This window comes from Amia ocellicauda, chromosome 9 (assembly GCF_036373705.1).
Source record: "Amia ocellicauda isolate fAmiCal2 chromosome 9, fAmiCal2.hap1, whole genome shotgun sequence".
NCBI classification, from domain to species: domain Eukaryota; kingdom Metazoa; phylum Chordata; class Actinopteri; order Amiiformes; family Amiidae; genus Amia; species Amia ocellicauda.
In genome coordinates, this window is record NC_089858.1 from 20,078,749 (window position 1) to 20,090,837 (window position 12,089).

At 33.8% G+C, this 12,089-nt stretch overlaps 1 protein-coding gene across 1 annotated transcript in view; it reads right to left on the reverse strand.

Moving 5' to 3' along the window:
• Positions 1-12,089, reverse strand: part of uri1 (URI1 prefoldin like chaperone) — a 30,220-nt gene that overhangs the window by 16,069 nt on the left and 2,062 nt on the right. The window contains exons 2-4 of the mRNA XM_066713682.1: positions 2,197-2,231; positions 1,508-1,586; positions 701-836 (exon numbers count right to left, since the gene is read on the reverse strand). Coding sequence (XP_066569779.1) covers positions 701-836; positions 1,508-1,586; positions 2,197-2,231 — 250 coding nt within the window. The remainder of the gene's footprint in view (positions 1-700; positions 837-1,507; positions 1,587-2,196; positions 2,232-12,089) is intronic.

Sequence of the window (12,089 nt, forward strand, 5' to 3'; positions counted from 1 at the left end):
ATCTCTGGCAATATTCATTATGATGTGAGGCTAGTGCTAACACATTAGGTAGTATTGTGTCATTCATACAGTGCATTTTAAATCATATACACAGATTCTCCACTTTAAATTGGGTGGAACTTGTGAGGAGTAGTTCAAATATAAGCATGGAAAAAAAGATTTCAAGTTGATATTAATCGTCCCTAAGGTTTGACACCTCTGAATCTCCTTAACACTTAATAAGACTTTTAGCCTAGATAATTCACAGACACAATGTCACCTTTTATAATTAGACTACTCTCCTGAGTCACATACACCTATCTTCCCACAGGTGCAAGTGTCAACAGTATTAGAGGAACAAGCTAAACTTTCATTCGGTGGAGCCACGCAATGAATAAAGGAAGCTTCTAATAGAGCTTTGCCAGGCTTCATCTACATAAGTGTTTTCTGACATGTTTCAAAGGGAATCCCTCTTTTTTTTTTTTTAATTCTTCATAACTGTAATTTACTTACAATTATTTTTATTTGGCTAGAATTAGTACTTACTACAAAGAATAGTCCTACACTTTATTGATGTCAGCATTTACGGTTGGATAAGTACAGGTCATTTTAATGTATTTTTTTGCATTGGACAAAACGGAAAATAATGAACTTGGGCACACCTGTGAATAAGATTGTGTCTATATAGGATGTGGTTTTGTTCACATTACACGTGACTTACGTTTCTTCCTGTGCTCCACCAGATTAATGGCCTGCTTTGTTGAACATTTTGCAAACCAGTTGTCACCCAACAGAACGGTGACCTCATTCGTATGAACAAGTTTTCCTGGCATAAAGGCAAGAGGGCCAAATGGTACCTGTCACAAAAAATGAGATGTCAGAAACAACTGAGATAGGGCAAAGAATGCAAAGACACTGGATTACTTCCACCTTGAAATTAAAAAAAAAAACTATCTTAAAAGCAATTATTAAACTGGAAGATTTTATTCAAACATTTTATTCAAAACACCAAAACATTTAAGTGAGAACATTCACAAAAGTTCACAAGATACTGCATACAAGTTCATATAGTACTTTATAAACTGAATTGTCCCCAGATAACATGCATCCAATAGGTCATTTTCTATTTTGGGGCACTTCATTGTATTTTATGTAATTTCAGAGCCACATATTTTAAATTGAAGCACTAAAAAATTAATAGGCACTGAAACTAGTTTTGAACATTTATTCAGTGTACAGCAGATAATCAAATATTCAATGCATTGGAACCACTGACCATTTTAAAGTACAATAAACACCTAATCATTACAATTAAATACATTCAGTTTCTTTAATTCTAAAGAACAACAAAATCAACAAATACATAGAAATGGCAATTCATGGGGTCAGAAATGGTAATAGATGTTTTATCTCAATTTACATTTCAAAAATATTGCCCAAAACTGGTACAACCTAATATAAATGTACAAGTCAAATCCTTACATCAAATAAAGCAAAGACATACTTACTACAGCCAACTGAGACTTACCATTATATCATACGAAAGTTTGTCAGGCAATGTAGTAAGCCTCTGCTGAAGTGCTTCATAGTCACTATCTACCTTGTTCCTGTTAAAATAGGCATCAATACAAGAATTACTTAAAAATACAATTCATTTCAAAATGCCAGGTGTTTTTATTTATTTTACTTTTCACATTTTAGTTATACCCATATTTCTACAAAAACAGATTTAGGCTATGTAAACTACACACACACGAACAAAAAAAGAAATATGCTGACAGACTGAGAAGAAATTGTCTGAATTACTGAGTGACCCAGACAATGTAGGAATCGCCACAATTTTATTACATTTTCTTAAAATTCTAAAATAAGCATTACAATCAGCATGTTAATATGAATACTATCTATTTGCTGGTATTGTAGCAGAATGAATGTAAGAGCAATTTATAGCATTCAGTTTTTCATACAAAGAATATGGGCACTTACAGTACCATTTACACTGCTATTAAGCTTTATTTAATTTGACCTTTTTATACCTTATACCACCAAGGCAGTTTTTTTGATGATTATTCAGAATTGCTTTAGGAAACTTCAATTTTAAGATTAAAGGATGCAGACTGATAAAAGCTTGTTCGAAATTGATTTTTTTTTTCTTCAAAAATCATTCTAAATGGATAAATGATCGTGAGCACTTATAGATATTTAGCTCATACTTACCAGTGCTGGATTTGGTCTTGGCAGCCAATGACCACCTGTCATTAGAAAAACATCTACTCATGAAATTTTCACAACAAAACATAGTGCATTTACATCAGATGATGTGGGAAAGAAAAACGACTTTCAACTACTCAAACACGTTAAAAAAAATAAAGATGTTAAAGGATTGAAAAAAGTAAAACAGGGAAAATCAAGCTATTGGGCTCTTGGTTGGCGAGACAAGTCCACAAATTGTTATTGAATATAAACAAAAATAAAACCAAAAATCTCACAATGATTAACAGCTTCATACATTCAGCAAAAAAGCTACCATATGTGCAAGACTTCCCTTTACACAACAGTTTAGGGCTGGGCGATATGCCCAACATACAATATCGCGGTATTTTTCCCATTTGTGACGGTATGACGGTATTTTTTAATGTCCATTTTATACTGTTCATAAAGCAAAAATAATAGGACACAACTGATATTGAATGACGTTTCCTGTGCTGTGTCAGTTGTCTTGAAACCAAATCATGTCCACACTATCGTCCGCACCTTTATTCAGGACAGATTCACTAGGGTCACTTTGCTGTGAAGTTTCAGCCACACTACTCTCCTCCATCTCGTTTTCATAGATTGTGCATTGATCAGGTTTGTTTGTTTATGTCAACACGCAATACACATGGAATTTATTTTCGATATCTGGCTGAGGCGCATTCATTCTAGAACAAGGGTCGCGTTCGAGAAGCGCAGCTCTGCGCAGAGACTCAGAGATGCGCGTTACTGCAGTGGTACTCCATTGGTGGAGTTGTGCAGATCTGTGGAAATGTACGTTACACGAACACTATCAGCATTTTTTGATCAGATGCGTCTCATGTCAGACAGCGCAGTCTCAAGCAGCCGGCGCACCACGTTCTGGGATACACGAACATGATCCAGTTTATTGGTAGCTGAATTCTATGACTCAATGACACAGTAAATATTAAATTATTCAAAACTTTAAAATACCGATATGAAGGTATAGTAAAAGTCCAAACCGGTCCGTAAATGAATACCGGTATATCGTTTTTTACGGTATACCGCCGAGCCCTACAACAGTTGTTTCGTTTTTCTATTTGGATGAATATTGAAATAAGCAGATGGTGTGCAGTCACCTCAGGAGTCTGATCTTGTTGAATCTCACAACCTTAGCTGGACTTGGTGACCCCCAAGGATAAAGTTAAATAAAATCAGGTGTGAAGCATATGACTATAGAAGCCCACTGCTTCATGATAAAGGACCAGGTTTCTTGTATTGGCAGCCTTCAACAGTCCATGATAATAGTGCATCCTAACTTTCCTATGCTCAGCATTAGAACTATGGCCTACTAAACTACAGAGGCCTTTATGTAGGATCACATATGACACTTATGGTCAGTTCCTTAACCGTCTAGCTCAGGTACCTAGCCAAATCCAATGCAGATGAAAGAAAATCTTAAACTGGTCCAATTTATTTTCTTAGATTAATTCCAAACTTCCCTATACCACTCTCAGATTGCTCCACAAGGTAATCAGTTTTTTAGATGGATAATAAAGAAAAGCTACTATATCGGAGATAACAGCATGTTACTGTGATATGACTGGTTTGGTAGTGAAATTATTCTGGTATATCTGGTTGATGAAAGGAAATCTATAAAAATCAAATTAACTTTTTTTTTATGGTTAGACTGACAGGATGAACATATTTCTTCCACCCCTCCTCAAGAGGTATCGTATGATTGTGAAACTGCATAAATGCAAAATGCCCAAGGATGCATCATTGTTGAGATTTAATTCAGTGTTGCATGCATGTACACAAAGCAATGAATCACAATGTATTTAAAACTTTGCACAGCAATGAAAGGTCTCTTCAGTATTTCTTTTTAAACAATGCCCTTTAAATCTGAAAAACTGTCTCTTCAGAAGGACAGTCTTCGCTTATGAACACATTTTTGTCTATGCAATACTTTTGTACTGGAGACCAAGTTGTCAGGAGAAAAATGTTTTGCTTGGAAATGCATCATTTCAAACTTCTAATTAAGCTTTCTGATCCTGAACACAATCACATAGCATTTAATGTAAGACATATTCCCTTAGTTAAGTTATAGCACAATGAAAGAGAGAGAGGGGGGAAAAGTCAAAAGATTTTTAAATATAATTTCTTCTCAGGGGCTAAAAGGGAACACAATTGTACATTTAAAACATTCTATATCAAAATACACAAGAAGAAGTGAACAATTTTAATTTCCACTTCCTAGTTTCCAAGTTAACCAATATTATTATCAGTAGCATAGCCTTATACAGGAAACTAGAACCGTTACAAAAATCAGTACCCATTAGAAACTTGCATTACACATTCCATCTCTGAAGATTTGTTCTGAGCAACAGGTATAGATAGAAATTTAATTTTAACTCTGATCAAAAGACAGAATAAACCTCCAGTTTCAACCCACCTTCAAAAAACCCAAGTACATTATTAATATATTTTTTTATAATGGAACAATAGGTCAGATCAAATTGAACATGAAGCATTCTGCAAAACATTTCTGGCTGGATTTCAAATCAATACCAGTCACTGTAATTTTTCAAGTACTTCACTGCATATTTAAAAGGGAAATATGAGGAACTGTGTTCCATGTCAACTCTTCAAAGTCATGTGCAATTAAACACATCCGCTCTATCCACTGTAAAAAGTGCAATTACATAAAACTAATTAAGTGAGGGTGGAAGCAGGTTTAACTTTGGAGGACGTAACGATTGTAGAATTTCCCCTCTCACATACCTAATATGAAATTAATGTGGTACAATACATAAGAGCTCAAAATAGTTAGCCTAAACAAAACAAAAAAATACAATATCAAAAATAAATAAACAAAGCATTTCTCAATAATGACCGCTGAAATTAAAGATTATCGTTGAACGGAAGTCTGTTCCATATTTGGTTATGAATGATAAAGGCAGCAAATAGCTTTGTTGCAAAATAAGATCAGAATTGTCAGACTGGCATAATTGACAATAGAAAATGTGCCTTCCAGAAGCTTCCACAAGCTGAAATCATTGGGTTAATTTAATTTGTTTGAGGAATGTATTTTACGTGTCATGTTTCACCTTAAAAGTGAGTATTTTCATGGACCAGTGTGAATCTTGCTTGGTCCAGTTAAATTAATGACTAAATTAGTACCAGGCTATTGTAAATTTAAATATGATCCTCATACGCAGTGCCTTGGCACCATCCAAAATTGAGTAATTAACAAAATAATTCACAAGGCTTTGTGTGCCCATGAATGCACAGTCTAGTTTTTCTTAAAAATCTAAATTGGGATTTTTTATATCCACACTGACACACAGAGCAGTTTTTGCAAAATCAATAGCAGCTATTTATATCAGGTTTAATCCCACACCCAGCACTGAACTGACAGACAAGCAGATGGTTTCACGTAATGACTGAATCAAAAAAATAATACAAATGGGTATCAATTCTGTAAACGTAAAGAGGATTTCCTTCTATATCTAGAAATTGGTTGAGGTGAAAAAGAAATGTCTTAAAATAATTATGGAGGAATATATACAGTGGACACAGCCCACAGTTTCAGCATTTTGTTTTAACAAAAAATAAGAACCTGATAAGTATCATTAGAAAAAGTCATTAAAAAAGGGTTGAAGTGCCATCATCAATGCAGGGATGCCATGGCAACTTAGTAAGCACAGCATGAAAGACATGATTAAGAAAACGAGCTGCCCCATTGGTAAAGAGCATCGTACGATCACGACTGATCAATGATTGTTTTTTATCCTTTTAATATTTGCCTAAAGTTTGCAGTTTACACATTGTGAAACAAATATCACCTGCAAAGGACATCATTAACACCAATGTTTAAAAATGAAATGAGCCCTATTTTTGAATAGTTTTTTGTTTTTGTTATTCCGCCATTCGTTTTCACTAAGATATCTGGCTAGAAAAACAAAGACAAAACAATCATCATTTAATCAAAAAGTAGTTACTGTGCAGTATAACTAGACCATCTGTCACAGTAAATATTGTACAATGCAATGGCTTTAAATTATCCATTAACACTAAACATTACCTAATGGAAAGGTAAACACAAATACCGCATATACTTGGTTTAAATTAATATTTTTATATACATTATTGGTTTTATTTTAACTGATGCACCACTATGTAAACAATAATAATGTTCATCAGATTAGATCTAATGTTTTAATAACAATTATATTGTTAATATAATAGGGTATTGTTTAAAATTCCAGGTGTAAAATCTCTTAAGAGTATGTATAACAGCATTTAAGGCTTTGAACACATCAAAATCAACAAAACAATGTATGCAAAGTATAGACTACAGTTATTCATACTGTTACTATCCATATCCACAAATGTGTAATTATACACTATAAAACAGTTCCCTGGTCTGTTTTAGATGTAGGCCTATACTGTAAAATTGGAGGCACATGAATAAGCCAGAAATTATTTTATTTTATTACTTCTTGGGGAATTCACACATTCTGTTATGAGGGCTGCTTTCTAAACCTATAAAACACCTTTTATTTATATACAGTAGTCTGTGTGTCACTCAGTTTTACTAAAATACTGTCAGAGGCACAGGTACCTGCCATAAAGCATCAGGGAATGTGTAACACATTGTTTGGTGCTCTAAGAATTAAAGTCTCCACGGAGATCTGAAACTCATCTAATGTACTTTGCGAAATGATAAAGACTTAATATTTTGCAAAAACAGAATGCAAGGTTTCACATTTATCTTTGCTATGTCAGCACATTAACACTTTGAGTACAATCTATATGCAGTGCAAACAAAATGTCACATGGTAGTTTGCCTTTTAATTTAAGGATGTTTCCAACCATGTGATCAGCCAAGCCATTCACATTATAAAGTTAGCTTACTAACAACATGCGCTAATCAATCCCATGAAAGCAATCTGTCAGGAAATCTTTAGGTTTAAGAAACACTATTAGAATAAGGATGAGGTGCATTCATGGGGCAAGGTGGTGAGTCTTAGGAATAGCTGCCTTTATGCATCTCTTATGTCAATAAGGATTACGTGCAAGCTTTTATCTTTTGTACCACAGACCAGACAGTCATTTTAAAAGAAGAATGGATTTTTATGTATATAAAAAAATATATATATATTCTCCACAAATACTTCCAAAACCTAATCCATACAGATTTCACAATCATAGGTTTAGTCGGAGATGTGGGCCTAACCTGTTCCACTAGAATTGAATGAAAGCAAAGTTTTATAGGACAAGTAAAATGTACTTATTCAATACATTTCATGAAGAGTTAGTCTCCTTCACTGTGATTGCCTAATATTCACTGTACGTTCAGTAAACAGCTTCAGAATGTTTTTTTGCTGAAGTTTGATTAGTTGGACTGCTATAGTTCAATCCGAAACTGATCAAATTAAGGACAAGGATAAGGTTATGAACCCCCACCCTGCATATTACTATTATTAATAATACAATATATACTGTGAAATATTGTAACAATTGTAAATCTCACTGGCTAAGGTTGTCTTAAGAAAAAATATTATTCATAATAATAGTGAAAAATAAAATGTGAGAACTAGACTATAGTTAATTGGCATTAATCTGTGGAAAACGATTTCCAATTTTAAAAAGAATATTATGCTTAAATTTAAAAGGAAGTACTTTTCATTGATTATCACTACTAATGAAAATAGTTACATTTCCTAAGCAAAACAAAGTTGCAGAAAATAACACCCCACATTGCCAAACACCTTTATTTCATCCAGGCACACACAGACGAAAATGGCAGAAGACCAAGTCGTAAATAAAACAAACATTTAACTTGGCAAAACTCAAAGACACCTACATTTAAAACACAGATTGCACAAATATATATATATAAGTGTGTGTGTGTGCATATCAATTAATAAGCTGGCGAGTGCCTTCCTCTTTGTAGGTCAATAAAAGATTCGCCAATGTCTGAATGGCATTTTGTAAAACAAGACAGAAGCGTTAATTAATGCACTGATAGTTGTCACTGTTGAGAAGCATACATTAAAATCAATGATTAATAAATTCAAAACACACAACAAACTCAGAGGGGATATGAAAATAGTATTGTGCTCCCTTGGAAGCAGCCCCAGAGCGGGTCCTCCTACCAATGAGGGCCACTCTGATGCCTAATGGAAAGTACCCGATGCCAGCTGTGTGCCTGTGAATAAAATCTCTTTAATTAAAGGAATTACAATAGAAAGAGGTGGGGGTTATGGGAAACAAACTGAAAGAAAATGGCCCCAATATTGGCAAGCGCTTCTTAGAAAACAAACCTTAAAGAAACATTATGCATTTTGTCAGCTTGTTTTAGATGGCTTCTAAAATGCTGTACACAGAGGTTTTTACATTGTGATCATACCTATATTGTAATAATGGTGCAAATTTCTCATGTTTTGTTTTTCATATCATAATGTCATCAACACTGATAGTTCCACATTGGTTCAGCCTAATGAAAGATTCCAGTAAATTGTCATTCCAATAACAGATTTCAAATTAAGTCTGCGCATACATCCAACTACAACTGTACATAAACCCATGCATACATTTATCTTGCAGTTCTCTCCAAAAGAGCATTGTTTTAATTTCAATGACATGTTATAATAGATTAATGAATCCTAGATTAATGATGTTACTTTGAATCTTTTCAGGAAGACAGACAGACATCTAAGTATGTGTAATTCTTGGCCCAACAAGTAAATGTAAACACATTACATATCTCTTGACAAAATGTTGCATGTTTCACTAGGGTAAAATGTTTTTCCACAAACGCACAGATCTAGCTCAGAAGAAGCAAATTTATTTAGAGTCCATTTATTTAAGGTTGTCAAAACAATGTAGTAAAATCCTGTAAGAACACTAAATCAAATATAAATAAGGTCTGCTTCAATTTGCAGAAGAGACAAAGGACCAGCAGAGTTCAATTTGATTTTGACTTTAACATGTTTAAACCACTGATCTTCAACCCAAACTAATCCCAAAGGCCTGCAATTAATGTGTTAAACCACAAGAGGGTAGTATGTACAAAGTTATTTCACCAGTCAACCTCTTTCACAAAAAATGCTTAAATGTCAAATATTTACAAATTCACAACACTAACATAATATGCAGTTATAAAGAGTGTTTTAATGCTGAAGTGGATATTTGAACAAAAACATTAAAAATGCAATGCAAAGTGCAGAAGATTATAAGAGAACAAAAAACTAAAAAGTTCAAAATGTCTAACTGCTTTGGTCAGTGTGTCATTTTGATGCTCTAATTAATCAAATTACAGGATTCATCATGATTTTCACACAAAAGTGTGAGGAACATCGTATTTTGAGGTGCGTTTCTTCTAAGTTTTATTGTGCATCAAAACTATCCCATATTTTCTTTAGTGGGCCATTATTCGGAAGAAAAGCTGTAGGCCGGAGGCAATAGAGCACTGTAAACTGAATGGAAAACGCAGCAGTATTTACATGTTAAAGATGTTATGATTTAAAAACTGCTTAATAAGTCCAACGATTTATTTCCAATGTATGATTAGTTCAACTGTAGAAGCAATACACAGTTTTTAAAGGGAATCAGTGAAGAAACTAACTTTGTCCTTTGTCCTGTACACCAAATATCTTAATTCTAATTCACAAGACTGACAATTCTTGCTTTTTGTCTAATATATACATATATATATATATATATATATATATATATATATATATACAATGTATAGGCATTGGACAATCTTCAAAACAAAGTGTTTAGGGACTTTACTGAGGTTCTATTTTTTGTACAGATAAACATCTTTTTGGGTGTTCCGTACAAATTGAATTGCACCTGTATGATGAAAATGGTTTGCTAGTAAAAGGTTTATACATGCAGAATTAAGTGCAATTTTAATTAGTGGAAAAAAGTTATTAATTATTTATTAGAAACATCAGTATTATAGACTGTAAATTGTAATAGCATCTTGCCCTCAAACTGCTCAACTACAGCTTCAATCTAAAAAGCAATACTACACATCTGAATATTGACACTGAAGCATGAGAAGCCATTAATGCTGGTAGTCACAGTCACATAGCACAAAGGCCTAGTCCTTTAGAGGATGCGATATAGATTAATGTTAGTGTGATATGAAAATCTAAACCTTTCTACTTCAGCTTAAACAAAAAAGAAAATTAATATAAGTACAAAAGTGAGCTGCACTTAAAGCTTGTTGAATCACTACATTCAACTATAATATTCTTAGGTATGCCCAGAGGCTTCCCTGACTGCTTAGAATGTAGATCACTTAAATACATGTAAACTACAGCACAGTGCAGTACCTAATAATACATCTTAATACAATCTGTTGGATACTGCTTCACATGCAGTTGTCTATATTAAGCAAGAGAGGGAGACAAAGCAATGTAAAATTTCAAGGACAAACTATCCAGTATTTTCATAATTTTAATTAGGATTACCATACATTCCTTCATGCGACTCCTCCCTTATTCCATTATCTTTCCTTCCAAAGTATTAGTTCATAACACTGCATGTCACACCATTACATTGTGGCAAAGAAAAAAAAAAATCTAACCATGGTTCATACACAACAGACAAACAAATAAATCAAGGCTATGTGTATTACAATTGTCAGCAAGTCTCTTGAAAAGGAAAATACTTTCATAAGAACATAAGTATTGCTTTTTATAGCTATCATGAACCAAGTTAATAAAATATTGAAACATAAAAATCAATGACTTCAAAGCGTATATGTATGTACTATAGCAGCTTGTTTACAAGTACTAATGTTTCCCAAAAGGGAATTAGATAGTTATTAGTACCACAAACAAGATGATGCAATGTAGAACTACTCACCATAGGGAATATGCTAGATCAATGGACAGCATTCCATAGCTTTATACTATAGCATCTTTTCTAGGACACCATACCCCCCCACACACACATTTGAGGCCCAGTTTTCAAACAGAACTACTATCTTCTCTGTTGTTATGCTTGATCATAAAATAAAAATAGACCAAAAAAAATCCAAACCATGGCATGAGGTAAAATCAGGAGAAAGAAGAAAAAAAATCTATCCTAAGTTATTTGAGTAAAACTAAATCTACAGTTTGTCTTAAAAAACTAAATATTCAACTAATTCTGAATGTTATCATTATTATTATTATTATTGTAGATCAGTGGTGGACACCTGCAGATGAAAGTCCAGCCACTTGTGGCTTACAACCATGCAAAACCCTACCTCCAAAAATAATAATAATAATAGTATTATATTTACGACATTTTATGACACAATACAATCATGGCAGCACAAGTTAATCAAAGGGACTTATTCAGGTGTGGGCAGATGAAATTTAATGCAAGGTATTACATGCAGGTAACAAAAATGTCCACTATAATTACTCTATGGGAGGTGTAGAACTAGATGAAATAACACATGAGAAAGATCTAGGAGTCTATGTGGACTCAATACTTTCCCCATCCAAACAATGTGGGGAAACAAAAAAAAAAAGCAAACAATGTTAGGGTATATTGTCAAAAGTGTAGAATTTAAAACCAGGGCAGTAATGTTCAGACTGTACAATGCACTAGTTAGAGCTCATCTGGATACTGTGTACAGTTCTGGGCTCCACACTTCAAGAAAGATATCGCTGCTCTAGAGGCAGTTCAGAGGAGAGCAACCAGACTTATTCCAGGTCTGAAGGGAATGTCCTACTGAGAGACTGAGGGACCTGAACCTTTTCACCCTGGAACAGAGGAGACTACGTGGGGACTTGATTCAAGTCTTCAAAATCATGAAAGGCATTAGCCACATCAAACCAGAGGAGCTTTTCCAGATCAGCAGGGACACAAATGGAAAT